At 35.3% G+C, this 22,957-nt stretch overlaps 3 protein-coding genes across 3 annotated transcripts; 1 reads left to right on the top strand and 2 right to left on the bottom strand.

Annotated features, from left to right (window-relative positions):
* Positions 1-1,410: 1,410 nt before the first annotated feature.
* Positions 1,411-5,889, bottom strand: LOC120164664 (alpha/beta hydrolase domain-containing protein WAV2-like). Its single transcript, XM_039174324.1, has 8 exons — positions 5,552-5,889; positions 4,419-4,454; positions 4,243-4,321; positions 4,055-4,109; positions 3,848-3,964; positions 3,034-3,198; positions 2,499-2,718; positions 1,411-1,916 (listed from the first exon to the last, which is right to left on the bottom strand). Exons 1-8 carry the CDS (start codon positions 5,787-5,789, stop codon positions 1,900-1,902), a joined length of 927 nt encoding a protein of 308 aa, XP_039030255.1. The 5' UTR covers positions 5,790-5,889; the 3' UTR covers positions 1,411-1,899.
* Positions 5,890-8,611: 2,722 nt separating this feature from the next.
* On the bottom strand, positions 8,612-11,430 carry LOC120164764 (replication protein A 70 kDa DNA-binding subunit A-like). Its single transcript, XM_039174430.1, has 2 exons — positions 10,903-11,430; positions 8,612-10,336 (listed from the first exon to the last, which is right to left on the bottom strand). The coding sequence occupies exons 1-2, from the start codon at positions 11,160-11,162 to the stop codon at positions 8,710-8,712; spliced, it is 1,887 nt and encodes a 628-aa protein (XP_039030361.1). The 5' UTR covers positions 11,163-11,430; the 3' UTR covers positions 8,612-8,709.
* A 9,675-nt stretch (positions 11,431-21,105) lies between these two features.
* On the top strand, positions 21,106-22,957 carry LOC120164671 (serine/threonine-protein kinase RIPK-like). Its single transcript, XM_039174334.1, has 5 exons — positions 21,106-21,527; positions 21,611-21,746; positions 21,835-21,971; positions 22,058-22,181; positions 22,276-22,957. The coding sequence occupies exons 1-5, from the start codon at positions 21,144-21,146 to the stop codon at positions 22,872-22,874; spliced, it is 1,380 nt and encodes a 459-aa protein (XP_039030265.1). The 5' UTR covers positions 21,106-21,143; the 3' UTR covers positions 22,875-22,957.

Genomic DNA, 22,957 nt, shown 5'->3' with positions numbered 1-22,957 from the left:
TAGTGGGCCACTTTGCTTGATTTTTGGGTGTCAAGTCTTCCTATAAGTTATCTTCCACTATAGAAGCTTTTTAGTAACAGTCACAGGAAGTAAAAGGATCTGAACCTCAGGTTTTAAGTCCGTTTTATGGTTAATGTTGAAATTTGCGACTATCTTTTCCAACATTGTTTAAATTTCCTATAACTGATTCTACTGACCCGTGAGCAACAAATCATTATTCTCAACCGGAGCATTAAAAGAATTTTGTTTGGAAAACAAGAAACCCCATATCAGAAGGATAACCCCTTTCCCAATGATGATAGCTCATTAGAAACTATAGTCCGAAAGTTCCTGGATTCGATGTCCACTGCACCTAGACATAACCTGTGGGTCAATTTAAGGATATCGGGGACACTCGTTTACCGGAGGGCACGATTTGGGCCGTTGACTCCTTTTTTTGAAGTCAGACAGGAACCTTATAACCTCCCCCCATGCCCGTATGAATGGTCCGCCTGTGATTGGATTCGGAAGACTTGTTCTGGGTTTACAATCTCTTGAAGAACAATCATGTTGATAAAACAGTTCTTACAATATTCACAAGAATTAAAATTCTGAATTTAATTCTACAAAGGTTACCGTCTGGATGAGGGAAAATCATTACAGATTCACAATTACATAACTACATGTTAGGACTGTCAAATAAAAGAACCCACCACTGACCTTGAACTGCAACACTATCCATGGCTTCTAGAACCAACTATTCATGCACAGCTATTCAGACTGGTGCTGGTGGATCTGGGAAGATCCGTTCACCTCATTTTCGTTTATTTCGGAGTGTTGATCTCGTTGATTTTGTGATGCTGGCGGCACCTGCTTCTCGGATTTCTTCTTCTCCTTAACAATCACTCGTCTCGGCATCACTTCCAACAGAAAACTTCCCCCGTCCCAGACAGATGCAGAAACCTCGAGTATTTTGAAAATTGCATGGAATTCATATGAAAGGAAGATGGGGACTCTGAGTGCCATAGTTGCAACTGTGAAAATGGCTTGAAGTATAATTTCTTGTATCTATGGTGCTCGAATCAGGTCCTTAAGAAATAACAACAATTTCTTTACTACGAAAACCCCTTTTGTTCATGTTATAAATTTTATTTTTAATCACTCGATGAGTGTATTTAAAATGTTATATTCAAACACATGGCGTAACGCACCTTAAAGAAATGTATAATGTTTAATTATATAACACTAAAAAATGATATAGTTTCAATAAATAATCAATAATAAATGTCATTTTAGTACTTAACTTTTAAAACGAGGATGTACAAATAAAATCTTAAAATCAATTCATAAACGAGTCTAAATTTTACATTTAAAAAAATTAATATGATAAAATAAAACAACCCAATTAAACTCATTCCTACTCGAGTTGTCACAACAGTTTCCATATAAATCAACAGTTCAAAACTACCATTAAAAAAAGGGTTACAGAAAACAACCTAAATTGTCAAAACAAATGATGAAACACCTAAGGCCATCATCCCATACAAAAACAGAGAAGCAAATAGTTCAAACATACCAGCACCACCCACACATCTGCAGTGTTTTTTTTTAAATAGTTCTCTTATTTCATACAAATGGAACCAGCAGAATTAGTATGGCATTTCACATGGTCGTCAAAGTCAGTCGTACCGGATACTAAGAGGGAATTCGTGTTCTTTCTCTTCGTCGCTTTTAATCAGAGCTTATGTTTTGTATGCCAGTAAAATAAAAAAAAATCGAGGAGACAACGATCAACGATAACAGCGGGGTGTATGTTTATAGAGCGCTTCTACCAGCTGCAACTTCAAAAGAAAAGGACAAAGTTTGAGTTCCAGGGTGTGAGCCAAATAATAAAATCTCAAAAGATTACATGCCTGCCAGTCAACTCCTCAGGGAATCTGAAAGCAACATTACACACCCATCAATAAGAGAAAAAAAGATGGTGAGGGAAGGGAATGAGGGCGCAAAATGGGACGTAATGAGAGAATTTACGTACTACTGACAGCTTTCCGGCAACTTCGGAAATAAGAAAAAGGAGAAATCAGAGAGACAACAGTAAATATGAAGCTCACAGTTTTATAGGTGCATTATATTCCCTGGCATAATAATGGAAGGTTTGTTTCTAAATGAATCAAAGACATATGTTCGTATTTAAAGATTTGGAGCGAAAACGTTCTGGTTGAATTTAAACAATATAGCCCTGGCGTCATGGCATTAAACTATGCTTACAACAGTAATACAATCTTCCATGACTGTCAACATGATGTGGTAGAAACAAGGTTGCTCACAAGGTGCAGCTAGGCTTAGGATAAAAGCATGGACTAGGTGGGGGAAAAGGTTAGCCAAACTTCAAAATATGAGCTTAAGAAAGCAAATTTATAGTTGCAAGAGATAAGGGGGAAATTATAATCCAAAGGCTAAAAATCTAATCTTGTTAAATATCATCTAACAATAGTTATATAGGGGAAAAAGTGAATTACCATGTCCGTTTTTTGACACATGTTTTTCGAAAAATTGCTGAATTGTTCGCCAGTAGTGGTCACCACCAGCTAACCAAGTGTCCATGTGCATGCCAGTAGGGAATTCTACAAAGAGGCATTGTTTGTTATGAGCTGCTGCTTTAGCATATAGCATCTGCATATGGGATGGCGGAACCATCTCGTCTTGCAATCCAGAAAGAAAAAGGATAGGCTGCTTGACCTGCAGATGTAATGTTCAAAATAGCGAAAGAACTATCAGCTAATGAGATGACTCAGAGACATATACACTCAAGGTAGAACAAGCATCATCTTCCTGCCTTCATAGTTACAGATGCATTAGCAAAATTCACATAGGTCAAAAATGCCGACCGACGTACTAATTATCTTGTACCTAAATTAAGTCTACTCATTTCCTTCACAATTCACTCGGATAGGCTACTAATAGATATTAGGAAATCTTTCATTATATACAAGCCAATAATATAGTCTAAAGATTCGAAAAATCTAGTTACGTTTCCAACCAACATGTAATTACCTGCCCAATGACGTCGATGGTACTCCATGGAGAGCGGACAAGAAAATTAAGAATTTTGGGACCTTTGGTACCAGAACCTCCAATAAACCACTTCATGAAAGGCAATAAAACTCCAGCCATGTCCAGAATCGATGTGAAAGTATTTTCTAGTATCAACGCAGCAACCTGAAATTTAAAGGAAAACCAAGGAATGACATACTTCAGTTGTTTGTAGAAATCCCATCTACCATCAAAGATGAACTAAACTAGAGTAACATGATCATATGAGACATGACTGGAAAAAAACCATGCATAAAACAAATAAATGATAGTAAACAACTTGGGAATATAACAGTCCAAATACAGGAAAATTAAAGGTAACTTGGTTGAATAACAAGGACACCTTAAAGCAAAGTAAGATCTCCGTAACACATCTATATTGCCCAGAAAAGGTATAATCATTCAACGTGTTATTGTGCAAGTGCATGTTGTCAGTACTCCCATCATCCTTTGAAACTAACTTAAAAACATATCAAATTTCTCCAGCTTGTGAACATTGATCCTACATGTCCAATCAATCCATAAGATTTTACAAGTATATGTGCCATATTTAATTAAAATCTTGCCAGGATATCGATACAGTCATGTCATGTTAGAGCAGACAAAATCAAAGTGAAATCAGGATACCATCCAGAATGCATAATATGTTAAACCATTGTTGTTGATAATCTGTCCAGTATGAGTTTGAACCACTGTATTACAATACATTTCTGATTCTAAATCTCTTTAGCCCCAGAAAGAAAGAAAAGTAATGAAATAATCATGATAGGGATACCTTATCAGGATTGTTTTTGGTGACTACAGCTCCAACAGCACCCCCAAGCGATCTTCCAAAGACTACTATTCTATCTGTGTCGATATCAGTCCGCTGGGAGAGATGATCCAGTGCAGCCTAAATTAGAAAAAGGAAAGAAATTGTCATGAGTTGCTAGTTTGTCAAGGTAGTAGCCTTATGAATCTAGAAAAGAAAAGGAGTCACAACCTGAGCATCTTTAATAATTCCATGCTGAGAAGGATAACCATCACTTGCTCCATAACTGTTTGATCAATCAGATGTTAAACTTCATTCAATAGATAAGTTGTATGCTCGGTATACTCAAGGCCAAGATGCCAACAACATAAGAAAGCTAAAAACAGAGAAGCATCGTATTAGATATTTAGGACACACACCCTCGATATGAAAGCATGAAGACATTGCATTGTAACCTCTGTAGCATTATGCGAACCATTTCTAGACGGTGAGCAATATCTACAGGTTACAGTCAAGGTTGCCAATTTAAATCAGCTAAAATGTGAAATAAAAATTATAACGCAAAACGAATAAATAAAACCGATGAAAAGGATACTTCCAGCGTTCTCTTGAAAAAACAGGATGGTTGGACCTGCAAAATCAACAGAACTACTTTCAAAGCAATGAAATGGTGTTGCAATCTTAATATCAGAACACCAACATGCTACGATGTATTGCAGGACAACATCCTAGCATATTCTTAAGCTATGCACAACGTAAATGCTCAGTATAGTCATTTTCTCCCAAGAGCTTACAAGTTTTTTCCTAAACTTTCAAACACATGTAATATCTAAATCGAGAGCCTAGATCAAAACAAATAGAAACAGATACGGTGAGCATTTTAAAGAGAAACACACAAGTAAGCATAATTCCTAGTTAAAATTAGGGTGAGCGTTTGATCGAGTCGATTCGAGTCAAAAAATTTCGACATATTCAAGTTGACAAGTCCTATTTTATAACTCAAAGTTGACTTGAAATTTTTTCGAGTCGAGTGAATTTTCGAGTTTCTATTTATATTTAATTGCAAATATTTATAATATTATGATATTATTTGATTCCATTTTAAATGCTTTTTATAACTATATAAAATACATATATATTTCTTCATATTTTTTTTCATATGTGATACACTTATTATACAGAGTTTAGGGACTTGAAGCAAACTTCAAAATCAATCACTAATTACTAAAAAATTCGAGTTATTTGAGTTGTTTTTTACTAATCGATTTGAGCTTGAAATTTTTGAGTTGAGTCGAGTCTTTGAAATTACAACTCAAAGTTAATTCGAGTTTTCTCGAGTCGAAAAAATGGGGTTTTGCTCGCTCCTAGTTAAAATCATCTTTCACCTTACTTTAAATGACATTTAGTTTAAAGGAACACTTAAGAATTTAGCATCAGTTTCAATCATCCTATCTTCAAAGTTCAAAAAGAGCAGCTAAAAGGATGAAAGCAAACCATACAAGCCTTTCCCCAAAAAATGAAAAATATCAACCTAAAAGCAGCATTCAACCAAACAACCAGCAAAAGAACCACTAGCTCCAAAAAAAAATGCAAACCGAAAAACAACCCTAATCCCACTGAAAAAATAACTAAAACAAGCTGAATTACTACAATTCAATTAGAAAACAAAACAAAACAAAATAAAACGCTAGGGAAAAAACAGATCAGGAGTGAAAGTGTGAAAGTGACCTCTGCAGTCAGGAAAGAGCTTGATGAACCAAGAATGGAGTTTGATTCCATCGGAGGACCGGAGCCAAACGTCCTCGTAGGTGAGTCGGAGTCGGGCCGGCGTTATCGGGTAAGACTTGGTTAGACCAGGCAAAACCGGAACGTAGACGAGTTTCTCTTGAAACGCCACCAGCAACGCCATCCCGGCTACCACTATCCCTCCCACCCCGTACAACAATACGTTTACGTAAGACGCCATTTTCTTCTCTCTTCGTCGTCTCGTAGACCGTAGCAGCTGCGCTTTTCTTTCTAATTTCAGCTTCTCTGATTGCTGTTTTTTATGTGGTTTTTCCCTCTGTTGGTTGTTTAATTTTGGGTAAACTATATGTTTAGTTATTAAACTATCAATTTTGGTCTATTTTAGCATACTAGACTTTTATTTTTTTTAAATCATACTTAATGTTTAATTTTTATTTCATTTTAGTACTTACAGTTAAAAACTTAACATGTTTAGTACCCAAACTATCAATTTTGGTCCATTTTAATATCTAATCTTTTAATTTTTTCCGAAACTTAACGTTGATTTTTGAACATAGGTACTAAAATGAAATAAAATCTAAACATTATATATTTTTTGAAAAAAATTGAAAGTTTAGGTACTAAAACGGACCAAAATTGATAGTTTAGTACTAAACATGTAATTTATCCTTAATTTTTTCTTTGTTTTATTTAGAGTTAATTTTATTATATGTCCCTAATCTACGACTCATATTTCAAAATAGTTTCTAAATTTTTAAACATTTTAATTTTATTTTTAAATTATGACTCCCACTAAATATTTCAATTTAGTCTCCAAACTATGATCTTTATTATAAATCAATTCCTGAATTTTTAAGCATTTCAACTTCATCACGGACCCATTTGTAATTCGATATATGTCGATAAACCTGTTAAAAATTGTAACATGTCATGCAAATATTGATGTGTATAATGTAATAATATCATGCAGCAGAAATAATAATTCAATATTATATCGCCCGGAAGTTGCTTGGCCTCTCGGCGTCGATCAAATCCATGTGGACCTCGATAGTGCAGCAGCGGTGGAAAGTCTCGTTTCTCGACCCCCTGATAATGAACTTCCAATAGATCTCATGAACCGTCCATAGAGAGTTTTGGTGCGGTACATAGAGAGTTTGGCCAAAACTGGTCGGGGACACAGCCCCGGGACGAACGGTATTAGGCCAACCCCTGCTGAAGCCGTGAACATACTCAAAATATTTAACCATTTTTTTTAATTTGCCAAAATGACCAACAAAATCGCAACGCGAACTCTAATTTTTCAACTCAGTTTCCAAATTCGCAATGCGAATATCTAGATTCGCGGCGCGATTGTAAGTTTCGCGATTTTGAAAATTGTGTTGCGATTGTTAAAATGTGTTACGAGAGTTTGAAAAACGTGTTGTTGCGATAGTGAAAAAGTGTTGCGATAGTGAAAAATCCAAAATAAGTTTACATTTTAATTATTCCAAATTCACGTGGAGTTTGAAACAATAAATAATCTGTTGCGATAATGTAAAAGATTCCCAAGCCATTTGTAAGATCTTAGTTTGAAACAATAAAGAATGTGTTGCGATAGTATAAAAGATTCTCAAGTGTTGGCAATGTTTAATCCCATATAGTATTGGAAACACTATTGGGAATGGGTATTTAAGGCTTGGATTTCTCACTTCCTTTTTGAGTGGAAGAGAACAAGTGAGACTCTCACGCACCGCCGCCGCCGCAGTCCCGTCTCGTCTCGTCTAGGGTCGTGGTCGTGGTCGTGGTAATACGTGTCTTCGACACGTCCGCGCGGATACTATCTTTTTAGAGAAAATTCTTAAGAAACAAATACAATACCACCAGTCGTTGCGAACTTGGACTATCGCAACGCGAACTTGGACTATCGCAACGAATTTGAAAAATCGCAATGCGAATTTCGACTATCGCAACGAATTTGGAAAATCGCAACGCGAACTTCGACTATCGCAACGTGAACTTGGGCTATCACAACGAATTTGAACTAACGTAAATTTGGAAAATCGCAACGAATTTGGAAAATCGCAACGCGAACTTGGACTATCACAAAATCGCGTTGCGAATTTGTAAACTGAGTTGAAAAATTAGAGTTCGCGTTACGATTTTGTTGGCCATTTTGGTAAATCCAAAAAAAGTTGATTAAAATCGTATATTATAAGACATTTTCGGTCACTAAGATTATTTTCTCTAAAATAAATTATACAACAACTGGTTTATATAATTTATTAATTTTAAGTGTTAATTTAAAATCAATCATACTCTAAATAATTTATTAAATTTAAAGTCTAATAAAAATGACATGACATGGAAACACCCTGTATCTTTTAAATAGGATTTAATGTTTTGAATAAATTTGGTTAGGGAGATATATGATAGATACCCCATATGAGAGTTTTGGTCTATTTGCTTTTGAACTGTCCAATTAATTTCTCATTTATGATTAATAAATAATTGTGTTAAGGTTTTATTCTATTTTTCTTTTAAAAAGGAACTATGATATTTTATTAGTTATATAAAAAGATGTTGATGATAGCTACTTTGATATTTAATTTTAAAAAATAAAATTACTTATAAATATTTACTAAAAATTTGATAAAAAGATATTAGAGTACCCTATACTTTAAATAAAACCAATGTTGTCATCATATTATTTTTTATTTCAATGTGACTCTCCAACTTAGAAAATAAGCCCAATGACCTAATGTAGCCCTTTAACAAATGTTTTTCATCGTTGACCGTTACGATGATGATAGGCTTGTTTATAATGTTGACGTGACAGTCCATAATGTTAACGTGACAGTCCACGGTAGTTGATAACGTGGTGGATAACATTGAAGATAGGCTAAATTGATAACTCAACATGACAAATGGATAGCCATATCAGTACAGTTAACATGCACCAAAAACCATGCCCGAGATCAAGAAAAAACAGAATTATAAGGTTATAGCCACTATACAATCATGAAAAGTCTCTACAAGTATTTGATCTAAATAAAACTCAGAATCTGAATCATTAAAAGCAATTATGTAAACCGATAATGCCGGAGAAATGTTAACCAACTACATTGAATCAAAGCTACAGCTACTAAATCATTACTTAGCGTTCAGAATTGCTTTTTAACTGGAATTTTCTTTGTCAGCATATCGTGAAGGTACCTGCTTTCTGCGGTGTAGTTCACATTGTCAACCTTCACTACGGTGATTTTTACCCTCTGTTCATCACCATAGAGTTCCTCTTTGATTTTAAGCCTGAACAGGTATTGATGAAAGAGTCTGTTGCGAATAATTTCACCAAATCGGGTATCATCCTGCAGTTCGTATTTCAACAAATACATTTCCTTTGCCGGGCATCCCAAGATGTCTTCGCCGGATTCCTGGAAAGCTGTTACCCAAGTCAGTCCTGTATGGTCTTGAATCTGGATCTGGAGAAGATATCTATAATCACATTCCTCAAATTCTTGGTTGCAACGGTCGCAAAGCCATCTTTTATTGCTGGATCGTGTCACTTTCTTATTGCACTGCCTATCTCCAATCATCAAAGGGCAGGCTGTATAACAGAAATTATCTGTTTTAATGAAAACTACAGTCGCCTTGGCTGTGACCCAATCTGGCTTATCGGATCTTCCGAGACCTTCGTCCTTGATCTGAGCTAAGGTTTTACGTATCTCGTTTTTGGATCCTCCCGGCATAATTTCTTTAGATATAGAGATAGAATCAGTATTTCTACCCCCACTTTCAAACCAGTTTCTCAGGCCTTGAGCCTCCGGACCATCTGGATCTATAAAGAGCTGCGTGGAAGAAATAGTGCCAATGGACTTTCCATTGAAGTCATTGACCTTTCCGGCTTTTACTGCCAAAACTGGGAATAACCCAGAATCAACCATCCCTTTCAGCTTTTGACCTTCCTTGCTGCAGAAATCACCCCAAAGAGTTACCTCAACACTCTTTCCAGATGCATCCTTCAAATTCAGAATTTGTCTCTGAGTTTCCATACCATTCTTTCTCAAAATAGGAACTGAAGGGTTCACAGAAATCACAATACCAATAACATCAAGTATAGAATCGTTTTCAGCACTCTCAATTTCACTGATAGGTCTGAAGGAGAACTGTTGTCTTGGAATAGAACCATCTTCATCAGGGCAAAGTTCCACAGTTGAATTTGACTCCAAGAATATCTCCCACTCGTTCTTCAAATGGTTGAAATTCTTTTTTGCAGGTTTCAAGCTACCCTTGGAAATCAAGTAAACTTTACCAACTTCAATAACAGAGTAGAAGCGGTCAACAACAGCGTTGAAGCAGGTCACGCGTATTTCACCTCCATCGGAATCAAGGAGGTCAAAGGAAAAGACCTTCCCATCGCCCCTAGCATTGTTGTAGCGACGAAGATCCCCTTTTGCAGTCACACGAGCCTTGATAGCCCAACGTCCCTGATAAGGATTTAAAGCAGCAATAGGAATTATCCGTGCTGCTGCCTCATTTTTCATTATTGGTCCCTGAATTTTGTAATTTGGAGGTGGCTGGCATGCCGGTTGAATGATCGGCCGGAAACTCTGGGCATTATTAGGAGGAGCTTGAGGGTTATATCTATTATTGGTGGACCTCACAGAAGGCTCCAAATTGTTATTAGGCGTTGACTTGTTAGGTTCCAGTTCAGATCCAGAAACAAGTTTTGGATTCCCAATAATTTCATACTCTAAAATTATAGTCTCCATATTCAGCACAACAATAATCCTACACAAAGAGAACAAAATATGATATATCCAAGACCAAATCAAAAGAGCTGAGACTCGAGAGCATCAAACTTCTGCTAAGGTGTAGTCACTATAAGGCATGAGAGGTAATAAACTAATCATTGTCCAAAACACGCTAAACATATAAAGCTAACCCAATTTCCTGAGGCTATGTAGCAGATTTGGTTCAAATTATACACATTGGATAATGAAAGATAAAAATCAACTTCCTCCTTACTTTAATAATTACAATGAATTTGAATAATCTTCTCCATAATAGTCCTTTTAATATGTTCTTAGAAGGAGAAAAGGATTGGTAATAGTTTATCTACGTAAAGATTTCCTTCAACTTTTTGCGCAAAGAGAGCCAATCAAACTAATCATAATAAATAAGAATTTGCATTTCTATAATCTTCAAGCAAAAATATCCAAGGCGCAACTTCGAATTTGTCTCTGAAATTTCTCATGGTGATTTTTCAGAGTAATAGTACATCAAGATTTAAAGCATTTGGATAACTCAGAAATTGGATAAGCTAATAAACGATTAGAGATACAAGAAATACGCACTTGCGATTCTGAACGGTGCTGCAAATGTAATCTATCACCTGGATGATCGATCCTTTCTTGACTCGTCCGCTCCTGACTTGATCATTGAGCTGAGTGGCGAGCATTGCGTGCTGAGTGGACTCGGAATCGGACAACAGAAACCGGTACCTCTCCTGAGAGCTGCCGATCAGCTTAATGTCCACCACCTGAACCAACGGCCTGGAGTTAACATCGCCACTGTTGATCATGGAAATTGCGTTGCGCGTGAGATTGACAGGCATTTTCTGTCACTAGGAAGCTAGATCTCCGCAGATTTGATAAAAAAGAACCCTAACCACACACAAACGAATCAAAAAAGAAAGAAAAAGACTACAAAATATCGAGGAGCTTCGAATGTTTTAATTGAGAGTAAGGATGATTTGAGGAGAGAGTGAGGTTTCGAAATGATAAAGAGGGGTTTCTCTTCCTCTTATTTTCTCTTCTTTTGCGAGAAAGAATTTGGATTTGATTTTGGAAACAAGAAATGGCACCAAAATTACTGTTTGGTATAAATTTACAGTCATAACCCCCGAATTGCTGGCGCCTTCCGGACGACTCTTCTTTTATTTGAACTCGATGGTCTAAAGTTTTAGGGTAAACTACGTATTTAATACTAAAATTATTAGTTTTAATCTGTTTTATTATTTTTAATTTTTTATAATTATATCTAATATTTAATTTTTATTTCATTTTAATACCTATCATTGAAAATCTTAAGCGTTTAATACCTAAATTATTAGTTTTGATCTGTTTTAATACTTAAACTCTCAATTTTTTCAAAATTTAATGTTAAATTTTGAACTAAAGATTTTAATATTTAGACACTAAAATGAAATAAAAACTAAATTTTATGTATAATTTTAAAAAAATTAAAAACTTATATATTAAAATAGATCAAAACTGATAGTTTAGATACGAAACGTCTAATTTACCCAAAGCTTTAAGCCTTATGGTTTTCACACCAAACGCATCGTTGTGGGCTTTTCTTCTTTTATTGAACCGAACATTTTAAAAAATAATGGTCAAATGATTGGTATAGTCCCTATACTATTCTCAAATATGTGATTTAACCGTTATACTTTAATATAACAAAATTTGATCCTTTATTTTTATAATATCATTAGTTACACTCAATCGTTAACAGTGTTCATTGTTTTAATTAGATTTTTCACATGAATTTTCACTAAAAACAGTACTTGCTCCTTATCATGTTGACATTTTTATGTGTGTTGGGGAGATGTTTTAAGAAAAGTTACAATCAACATTTTAACTCAAATAACTAACAATGCGAACCTTCTGGTCATCCGATTTGCCACTCGAATCGCCTTCCGACGAGGCGTCCATGGATCTGGTGAAAGAACTCGAAAGATCGCCGTAGAGATCGACCACTCTTCGTATGTTGTTGTTGAGCTCCCTAATCAGACCAACATTTCTGGTCAAGTTGTGGGGCATCTTGGACTCATGGTTCTGGTTTATCTCGTTGATTAGCAGCCTGTCCTGATCCAATATATTCTGGACCTGAACAAAGCACTTTTGAAATGTCTGCACCACCTTGCTGTCCATTTGATCACCACTACCATCATTGCCTAGCCCTGAGTATGTATCACTGTCACCCTCCTATTTTACTTCAAAACCAGCCCTGGAACCAGAAATATAAAATGGAACATAAGATGAAAGCAAAAGGTGAGACAAATGTGTTACATGTAAGAACACTGGTGAATAATCACATGATCATAGTACAAGACGACAACGGAGAGTTTGTCCAAGTTCGAACTCGAAATTGGGTGAATAACGATTACCACTAGGCTGAGTTCGAACTCGGAATAACGATTACCATTAGGCAAGCGACTAGTTGACATTTCAGTATGAAGTGTTAAACATAAGCCTAGCAACTTAAAGCAAAACCCAAGAGAGAGAACATAGAGGAGGCATTGGTAACCATGGTCTATTTTGCACAAAAGGAGGGATCAGTTTAACAACACATGAAAGTAAAATCAGTTATTTTAATGTACTAATACAAGGGTAAACTACCTATTTAGTCACCAAAGTACATGGTTGATTCTATTCTGATCACTAATTCTATTCTGATTCTAAACCTAAATAAATCAATGAATTTAGTCCTTCCCATTCACAAATTCTATCAAGCTCACCCTTAATCACTCTTATCTCAAAAGCACACAGCTTTTCCAAAAACTAAAAATCAACAGAATAACAGAGAAATGGAAATCAGAAACATCAAAAAACAACAATAAAAATCAGACTAAACACACAGGAAAAAAAAATTTTGCTTCAAATTCTGGGAAAACAAGAAGAACGTTCTAGAAAAGCAAAGAACAAAACCTTTCATAAACTTACCCAGATTGAAAACCCAGAAAAACAAACACCGTTTATGCTAAGACGGAGTAAGATACAGAGATAAGGAAATTATGATTGCTTCATTTAATATACTAATAATATTGACTTCAAACTTAGAAATTGCTCTCGTTAATAAAAAATGTTATTTATGTACTTACCTCGAAAAATCTGAAGCAATATATTCTGGGAAAGATACACAGATTGAAGAATGAAGGGAAAACGTCGCCCATTGAATCGAATCTCGAGAACCAAACAAAAGAAAATTTTCTTAACTTATGAGAGAGAGAGAGAGAGGACATCTCTTCATTTTTTTTAATAACAAGTAAACCATTTTTTAAAAATTGACCTCGACTTATAATACTAAATGTTTTTCTGTTATTAAAAAAATAAAAATAAGGATAAACTATATGTTTAGTACATAAACTATAACTTTTGTGCTGTTTTAGTACCTAAATTTTTAATTTTTTTAAAATCATACCTAAAGTAGTAAAGTTTACTTTTTGTTTTATTTTAGTATCTCACCGTTAAAAATTTTGGTACAAAAATGAAACAAAAAGTTAACAATGGGGTATTAAAATGAAACAAAAAGTAAACATTAGGTACTAAAATAAAATAAAAAGTAAATGTTATGTATGATTTTAAAAAAATTAAAAGTTTAAGTACTAAAACGGAATAAAAGTAATAGCTTAGGCATTATATATGTAGTTTTCCGTTAAAAGTAATTATGAATAAGACACGAATATATGAATTATTTTGATTTATGGATATATTTTGTTGGTTTTAAATGAGTTGATTATCGAGCGGGTTCATTATTACTTATTAGCCGTGTGGCATTTGGACAATGGTGGGTGTTTGGAATCTAGGATGAAGGGCCCCACAGCCAAACATGTCTTAAAGGTTTAATGATTTATGAGACCCTTAAACTTTTTCTGAAAAATCAGTATAGCCCTTAAATTTCTTTTATATCCAATATGATATTTAAACCGAGAAAAAAATCAATTTAATCTTTTGACCAACGAAATCGAACATTGTTATAATATTAACATAACAATTTATATTATTGATGTAACGACTTATAACAGATGATATAATTGATAATTCTATCTAGGATAAATTACGCATTCAATTGATGTAATGGGATTCGGACAAGAGGAAGATAACCGGGAAGAGGCATCAGACAACCTGGAGGAGGTACGAGTGCAGAATGGCACAAACTTGTACCATGAACTAGGGGTATTCAAATAACCGAATTAATTCGGTTAACCGACCGAATCGAATTAGTTCGATTAATTCGGTTTGGTTACCGAATTAGTTCGGTCGGTTAACGGTTAAGAAATTTTTTAGAATTCGATTAACGGTTAATTCGGTTCGAATTCGGTTAATTAACCAAATTAACTGAAATTAAATTTTAAATATTAAATATATTATATATAACATATGGGCTCAACCCAAATTATTAAAAACCTAATTAATACTTGAAGATCCAATAACTTTTAAACTTAAATCAATATTAATTAATTAAAAAATTATATAAATTTTTTATTTTATAATTATATATTATTTAAATTAATTGTAAACTGTTTTTTAATTAAAAAATATTAAATATATTATATATAACATATGAGCTAAGCCCAACCCATTTAAAACCCAATTAATAATTTAAGATCCAATAACTTTTAAACTTAAATCAATATTAATTAATTAAAAAATTTATCTAAAACTTTTATTTTATAATTATTTATTATTTAAATTAATTATAAACTTTTTTGAATTAAAAAATATTTAATTTTTATATAAATTAGAAAATTTAAAAAAAATTCGGTTAATTCGAAATTAACCGAATTAACCGAAATTTATTCGGTTCGATTAATATGTTCAGAAAAAAATTCGATTCGGTTAACGGTTAAAGAAAAAAAAAGTTTAGTTAATTCGGTTATGGTTAATTCGGTTCGGTCGGCCACCGTTTTAACCGAATGAACACCCCTACGGCATGAACCGAATGAACAACTTTTCTATAATTTGCTTATGGTCAAGACACTATTTTGGAATTGCCAAGGAGTCGCAAGCTCCCCATTTCGAAGAATCTTCAAAGATCTAATTCGGAGACATAATCCGGAAGTGGTGGCTTTAATGGAAACACGAGTCAGCTAAGACAAGGCAGACAAGGTGATCCCAAAAGTTGGATTCAGCAACTCCTTTAGAGTAGAAGCAGTAGGCTGTAGGGGGGGGGTATCTGGATTCTATGGAGCAAGGATATCGACATGAAGATGACTAAAATTGCCAATCAATTCATCCATGGACGTTGTCGAAATAAAACAAGCAATGAGTGGGAAACGTTCACAGCAGTCTATGCCAGTCCACAAATTGAGAAAAAGAAACTGTTATGGGAAAAACTTCGACAACTGGACCCTGGTAATGGAATCCCTTGGATATCAGGCGGCGATTTTCACGCTATTTTACACCGCGATGAGAGGAGAGGAGGATCAGGAATAAGCAAAATTTTCGTGGACTTTGCATTTGACACAGGTCTACAGGATATCATCTTTCGAGGGAGTGAGTTTACATGGAGAAGAGGCAATCTCTATTAAAGACTCGACAGATGCCTAGCCAATGAATCATGGTTAAAACGCTACCCAAATGCCATAGTGGAGCACCTTGAGCGAATCGGATCGGATCACCCAGGAGTAGACGGTTTACATGCACTGTTCTATCAACGCAATTGAAAGGTGGTAGGCAACTCGGTTTGTCAATTTGTGAAGAATCTCTTTAATGGGAATACGATGGAGGAGAATTTGAATCGTACCCTACTTGTTCTCGTTTTAAACACCAAAGCGCCAGAGCATTTGTCACAGTTTCGCCCAATTACCCTATGTTCGGTTCTATACAAGGTCATAACCAAGATTATGGTGAATGGCCTAAAGCCGTTATTGACCGAATGGATCTCACACACACGAGCTAGCTTCGTTCCTGAAAGATCCATAACGGACAACATAATCATAACACAAGAAGTTATTCACTCAATGCAAAAAAAGCAAGGAAAACAAGGTTGGATAGCAATAAAAATCGACTTGAAAAAATGCATACGATAGACTTGAATAGTCATTCATTGACGATACACTGCAAGACATTGGCCTCCCACCAGCGTTTATTAACAGAATCATGCAATGTGTTTCCTCAGTCTCTACGCAAATCCTCTGGAACGGATCAATGACGGATTCATTCAAACCAACCAGAGGCATTCGACAAGGGGATCCGATATCACCCTACTTGTTTGTGAGGTGTTTGGAAAGACTAGCACAGGCTAATAATCGTAATGTTCACAGCGGACAGTGGAAAGCTTTTCAAACATCAAAGAAAAACCCGAAGATTTCACACCTATTTTTTGCAGACGATATGATCTTATTCGCAGAAGACTCCACTGGACAACTTAACATTATTAGGCGAAACAACTAAAGGAACTTATCGTTACGTGATTCAAAAGGTTCAAGATAAGCTGTCTGGGTGGAAGGCGAAACAACCATCCCTTGCGGGTCGCATCACACTAGCAAAGGCCGTTTTAACGACAATACCGTCATATATGATGCAATCAGTCGAATTACCCCACGGTGTATGTACAGAAATTGAACGGCTAATCAGAAGGTTTATTTGGGGCCTCTCGAATAACAACGTCGAAATCAATCTCGTTAGTTGGGATAATATATGTAAGCCATGGTCGAAAGAAGGATTAGGAATACGAAAATTTATCCAACAAAATAGAGCTTTCCTCATGAAAGTGGCGTTCCAGATGATAAAGAAGAAAGACCACCTTTGGGTCAAAGTTTTAAAAGCTAAATACAAATGGCGAATTTCGATTCCAGAGACTCTAAAGACAAAAAACTGCTCACAATTGTGGCGCGAGTTAAGCAAGGTATGGAACGAAACACGAAGAGGAATTGTCTGGAACATAGGCAATGGTCGAAACGTTAAATTTTGGATAGACCCCTAGTTGAAACAAAACTGTTGATCACGTATGTTCATGGCGTGAATACTTAAGGCTTCGAATCAAGGTCCATCGAGTCCATGGTAAACGGGGAAGGTGAATGGAAATGGACGGACTTCGAGTCGATACTCCCTAGAGATGTTCTGCTAAAAATAGCAGCGATCAAGCCACCACTCCCACTTTTCAAGTCGATACACCAGGATGGATAGGCAAGGATGATACGAGGTTTACGATTAAATCCGCATACGACATACAAAACGAACAACAAAGCACAGAAGAACCAGTGTGGAAGACGATCGCTAAGGAAGCATTATTAACGAATAAGGAACGATACCGTAGACATCTATCAGCTGATGCGAAATGTATGGAATGTAATGAAGATTGGGAGGATGTTGATCACATATTACGATCATGTGGAACAGCAAAAATAATATGGACAACGCTCATCAAAGAATCATGGTTGACAAATTTTTTCTCACTCAACATCAAAGAATGGCTGCACAAGAACCTTGCAAACCCCACATATTTCGCGCAGAGTGATCACGAATGGGATACGTTGTTTGGCAACATCAATTGGAACCTCTGGACAAGAAGGAACAAGCGAATTTTCGACCCAGCTAATATGGATAATGAAACAATCATTGAAAGGAGTCGCCGAATGGTGGAAGAAGGATCCAGAGTTATTGAACCAACAAAGATTATAGTTAATAACAGGAGACAGCAAGAGGAAACAACAGTCGAGTGGATTCCACCACCCTCTATCTGGTTGAAACTGCAAAGAGAAAATTAGAGATAATGATCGCAAAAAATTTATACATAAAATAAAAATATTAAATCCAAAATATGAAAATAATTATATTAATTTTTAATATATAATATAATATAATATTATAGAGTGAATAATTATATTAATTTTTAATATATAAAATCTATTTTTTTATAGTTTATAATTATATTTTTATAATAATAATTTTTTTACCTTATAAAATTATAAAATATTAATAAAATCTGACGTGGAGTGATTCGGTCTTCCTAATCCAGAAGATCGTCAAAGATCTGATGGGTCGGAAACTCGGTGCCGTGGGGCACGAGTTTTTGATTCGGCAAACGCACAGGACGTACGCGTTTAAGAGACGGACGACAAAACTCTCCGGGCAGAAGGGTTCCACTTTCACTTCACACAGCATCCGGTGATCGGTCAGAAAACACCCAACGCCGTTACAAGTATTTGATTTTGATTCTGTTGGAATTTTTTTTTGCTGTTGCTAAATATATGTCTTTAATATTGTCCTTGTTTTGAGTTTTTTTATTGCGCTCTTGATTTTAAAATTTAACTCTGATTAATTTAAATCAATTTATATTAAACATTTAGTTTTAATATGTGCTATCAGTGATTTTCTACATACATAAAGATTCAAAACTAAAACCTTATTTAAGTGATATTAAGTTTCTTACCACTTGAATCAAGTTATCATTGTTTTGTTTAGTTCACTTCAACCATGAAAAAAAAGACTTAATACAAAAACAAGTGTCAAAATCATGTTTCGAAAAATGTTTTAGTGTCTAAAATTTTTTTTGTTAAAAATATGTGTCTAACGTTATCTCAATTATATTTATAGATGCATACTGTTATATTTTTAATTTTTTAAACTTTAATAAATAAGAAAATTTATTTTTAAAAGAAAAAAAATTATTTATAAAAAAACCCAAAGTTTTCAAAAGTTAGAAAATAACACTGGGTTGAGTTTTCACATGAATTTCGAAGCCTCCATGACAAACGACGGTGCTACTCGACAAGTGGACGATTGGGTTTTCCACGACGTGAGACGAAGATCTTATTGATGAAAGCGGCGACAATCACTGTTGGCCAAAGAAGGATTTGACGGTGAGGGGCAACAAACTATTTTTTCTACTGTTTTATGACGATCGACAGTCAATTTGGATGGTTGTTGGTAGGGGTTGGGGTTGCGAGACATCGATAAATCTACTGGTGGTGGTTGTGTCACTTAACGGTGATTTTTAACTGCAGACACGTAAAAGTGTAATGTTTGAAACTTTAAACACTATTTTAACCAAAAAAAAATTCTTTAGACATTAAAAATATTTTTTTGTGTATAATTTTGATATTTATTTTTATATTAAAAAAAAATTGAGCTTTGTTTGATTTTGATTGATAGAATGAATCAATCAAGCATATAATTTAATGTACCGAATATAAAATCATAGAATTCATTACGAAAATTACATTATTGACCATTGACTTTAGGAAGCTGAGGTGACGACATGACGAATAATGGGCTCAAATGACTCACCTACTCCCCCATTGACATGTTTGCATCATTTTATCATTTCCATTCTTTTGATAAAGAAATATCAACACATTAGCCCCTCTCATCTAATCCCCATGGATAATATTTACAACATTATGCTTAGAATTTCAACCTGGTCATGATTCCCACAAAACTTTATTGTAATACCATTTTCTCTTGGTTTATTCTATAATCATCGATTAATTAAAGTTAAATGTTATGCAAATCGCGTTATTTTTTATCTATATAACGGATTTATCAATAATCAGTTGGTCTAGTTGGATGAGACATTAAATTTCTTAAGTAATATCATGAGCTTGAATCTTAACGATTGCAAATGAAATAATCTGAATTGAGAGTGTCGTAATTGCCTCTACAATATTTGATATGAATTAATCGAACAATAGTTCGAATACCGAATGTTATAAAAAAATTCAATATTTGAGTTAAAAAAAGATAAGTTGATCTGATCTAGATTTGTATAAAAAGGTCACATCTTCCCCACCAGCATTGCGGCCAGTATTTTGTATGGTATGTGCGGAAAGGTCAACGTCCACACAGTTCACGCGGTTGTGATGATGATTAATTTCATTACAAAAATCACTGTTGGCCATTTCCAAACAAACAATAATTAATTTCATTCTAGAAGATGTATCACTGTAACATATCTCGAGGAAATACCTTCTGTTACGAAGTCCCATAATTTCATTAAAAATTATATCTTAAATTAAATCAAATCGATTTTTTTAAATTTTAAATTTTAAATTTTTAATTTAAACCCATTTTATTTTGACGAGTCACTATGGACTCAATTCCCCCCGCAATATAAGTAAATTACATGTTTAGTATCTAAATATCCGTTTTTACTCATTTTAATATTTTATTTTTTATTTTTTTTCAAATCATATTTAATATTTTTTTTTCATTTTAGCACAATCTTATTAAAAACTTGATTGATGGGCTTGTCGGTTTCTGCATCTACTTTCGTCGGCGGTTGTATTCGTCGGTTAATAAAATTCAATCTTTCTAACCTACATCTTTTTAAACCCCTGAACGTGATTCCAATATATATTTCACCGGAAAATACATCAATCTCCACAAATAGTTCTTCATCAATCGTTCGATGGACCTGAAACTGAACTATGTCGGTTGACTCGTCATTCTTTCGTAATCTACCGTTCGAATTGGTCGTGCGTCCACTGAAGCTATACCCTGTCAGCCCGTCCATTAAGTTTTGAACAGTGAGATATTAAATGAAATAAAAATTAAACGTTCGGTATGATTTAAAAAAAATAAAAAAACTAAAACGGACCCAACTAATTTAGGTATTAAACACTTAATTTACACTTATCTCTTTAATCTTCTATCTCTATCTATATAACTATATATATAACTAATACAAACATGTGTGGAAGGAAGAATTCCAAATGTTGATCATAATGATCTGAAACAATCAAAGCGTGTCTCGTTTATTGAGTTTTCAGACCAGTTTCTGTCTTGGTCTCTCAAAACCTCATTATAAGCGATACCCAATTCCCGTTGAACAATTTTCTTAGAGCTCAGACCAAAAAAAAAAAGTGATGAAGCTTATCTGGAGGTCCATTATCCCAAGATGCTCAAAGGGTGTCGAGGAGGAGAAACCAGAAGAACCCAAGCCTAAGAAAGAAGAGTCAAAGCACGGTTCTTTCGGCAGGCTCGCAATGTTGGATCTGAGCTATCCCGGTTCGATTCTTTCCGAGGATCTTTCGATGTCGCTCGTCGGTTCCAATCTCAATGTCTTTACGCTGGAGGAGCTAAGGGTGATAACACAGTGCTTTTCATCGGCTAATTTTCTGGGCGAAGGTGGATTCGGACCGGTTCATAAAGGGTTCATTGATGGTCAGCTTAGGCCTGGTTTAGAAGCTCAGCCTGTTGCTGTTAAGCTCCTGGATTTAGAAGGCTGTCAAGGACACAGAGAATGGCTGGTTTGTAAATTTTTGTGCTCTTTTCTTTTTTAATGAATTTCCCTTTTTTTATCGGATTGAGGATTTGTTTGATTAATTTTCAGACCGAAGTGGTGTTTCTTGCACAATTGAGCCATCCACATCTGGTGAAACTGATTGGATATTGCTGTGAAGAAGAACATAGGCTCCTTGTCTATGAATATATGCCTAGGGGAAGCCTTGAAAACCAACTCTTTAGAAGTATGTTCTGTCTCCAAATTTACATTATTTTTTATTTTATATTTTTGGGTTTTTTATTTATTAAATTAATTTCCAAATTGTGTTGCAGAGTATTCAGTGCCTCTTCCATGGTCGACAAGGATGAAAATAGCTCTTGGAGCTGCCAAGGGTCTTGCGTACCTCCATGAATCTGAAAAACCAGTCATATACAGAGATTTCAAAGCTTCAAACGTCTTGTTGGACTCGGTGAGTTCTTGTCTAATTTTAGAACCGAAACATCGGACTTTCACTTTCTTCGTTTACTAACATGTTCTTGTTTTTGTTTTGCTCAGGATTACAGTGCTAAACTTTCGGATTTCGGCCTGGCAAAAGATGGCCCCGAAGGGGATAAATCACATGTTTCGACCAGGGTAATGGGGACCCAAGGTTATGCTGCTCCTGAATATATCATGACAGGTTCGAAAGATCTCGATTCGTATTCGTGTTTTGATCCTGTTTTTTAATGTTTAGATTGTTGGAAAACTGATTGTTATCTGTTGTTGTTGTTCAGGTCACTTGACGGCAATGAGTGATGTTTATAGCTTCGGAGTTGTACTTTTGGAGCTGCTAACGGGGAGGCGATCTATAGACAAGAGTCGGTCTCCGAGGGAACAGAACTTAGCCGAGTGGGCTCGGCCGATGTTGAATGAACCTAGGAGACTCGGTCGGATAATGGACCCTAAGCTCGAAGGGCAATACTCGGAAAACGGTGCTCGAAAGGCGGCTGCATTGGCTTATCAATGCCTTAGTCACCGGCCGAAACAAAGACCCAAAATGAGTGAAGTGGTTAAGATTTTGGAGCCACTTTTGGACTATGATGACACCTCGGTGGGTACCTTTGTTTACACGGTTCCAACCCAAAATGGTATGCCACCAAAGGAGGACAATGACACCAAGGAACGTGAACCTAAACCCGAGTTAAACAAAGAGAGTGGCCATCGCCATCGTCGTCAAAGAAGCCACAGATCCCGCCGCGAACACATCCATCGGAGCAAATCATCGAGTATATCTTCGGTTCACTCGGAAAACGACGCCCCGAAACAAAAGACCGAAAATGGGTCGAATTCTCCTTTGCACCCCAAGTCTAGGGAAGAACACAATGTAGAATAGGGGAACCCTAACTCACATTTGTAAATATTGCCTTTGGATTTGCCCACTTTGATAAATGTCGAAAGTGTAAGTTTCTTTTGAGA

The sequence above is a fragment of the Hibiscus syriacus genome, unplaced genomic scaffold, assembly GCF_006381635.1.
Source record: "Hibiscus syriacus cultivar Baekdansim isolate YM2019G1 unplaced genomic scaffold, ASM638163v2 tig00111542_pilon, whole genome shotgun sequence".
Taxonomy (NCBI): domain Eukaryota; kingdom Viridiplantae; phylum Streptophyta; class Magnoliopsida; order Malvales; family Malvaceae; genus Hibiscus; species Hibiscus syriacus.
Note: the sequence above shows the minus strand (reverse complement) of the source record. Positions and strands in the feature narration are given on the sequence as shown.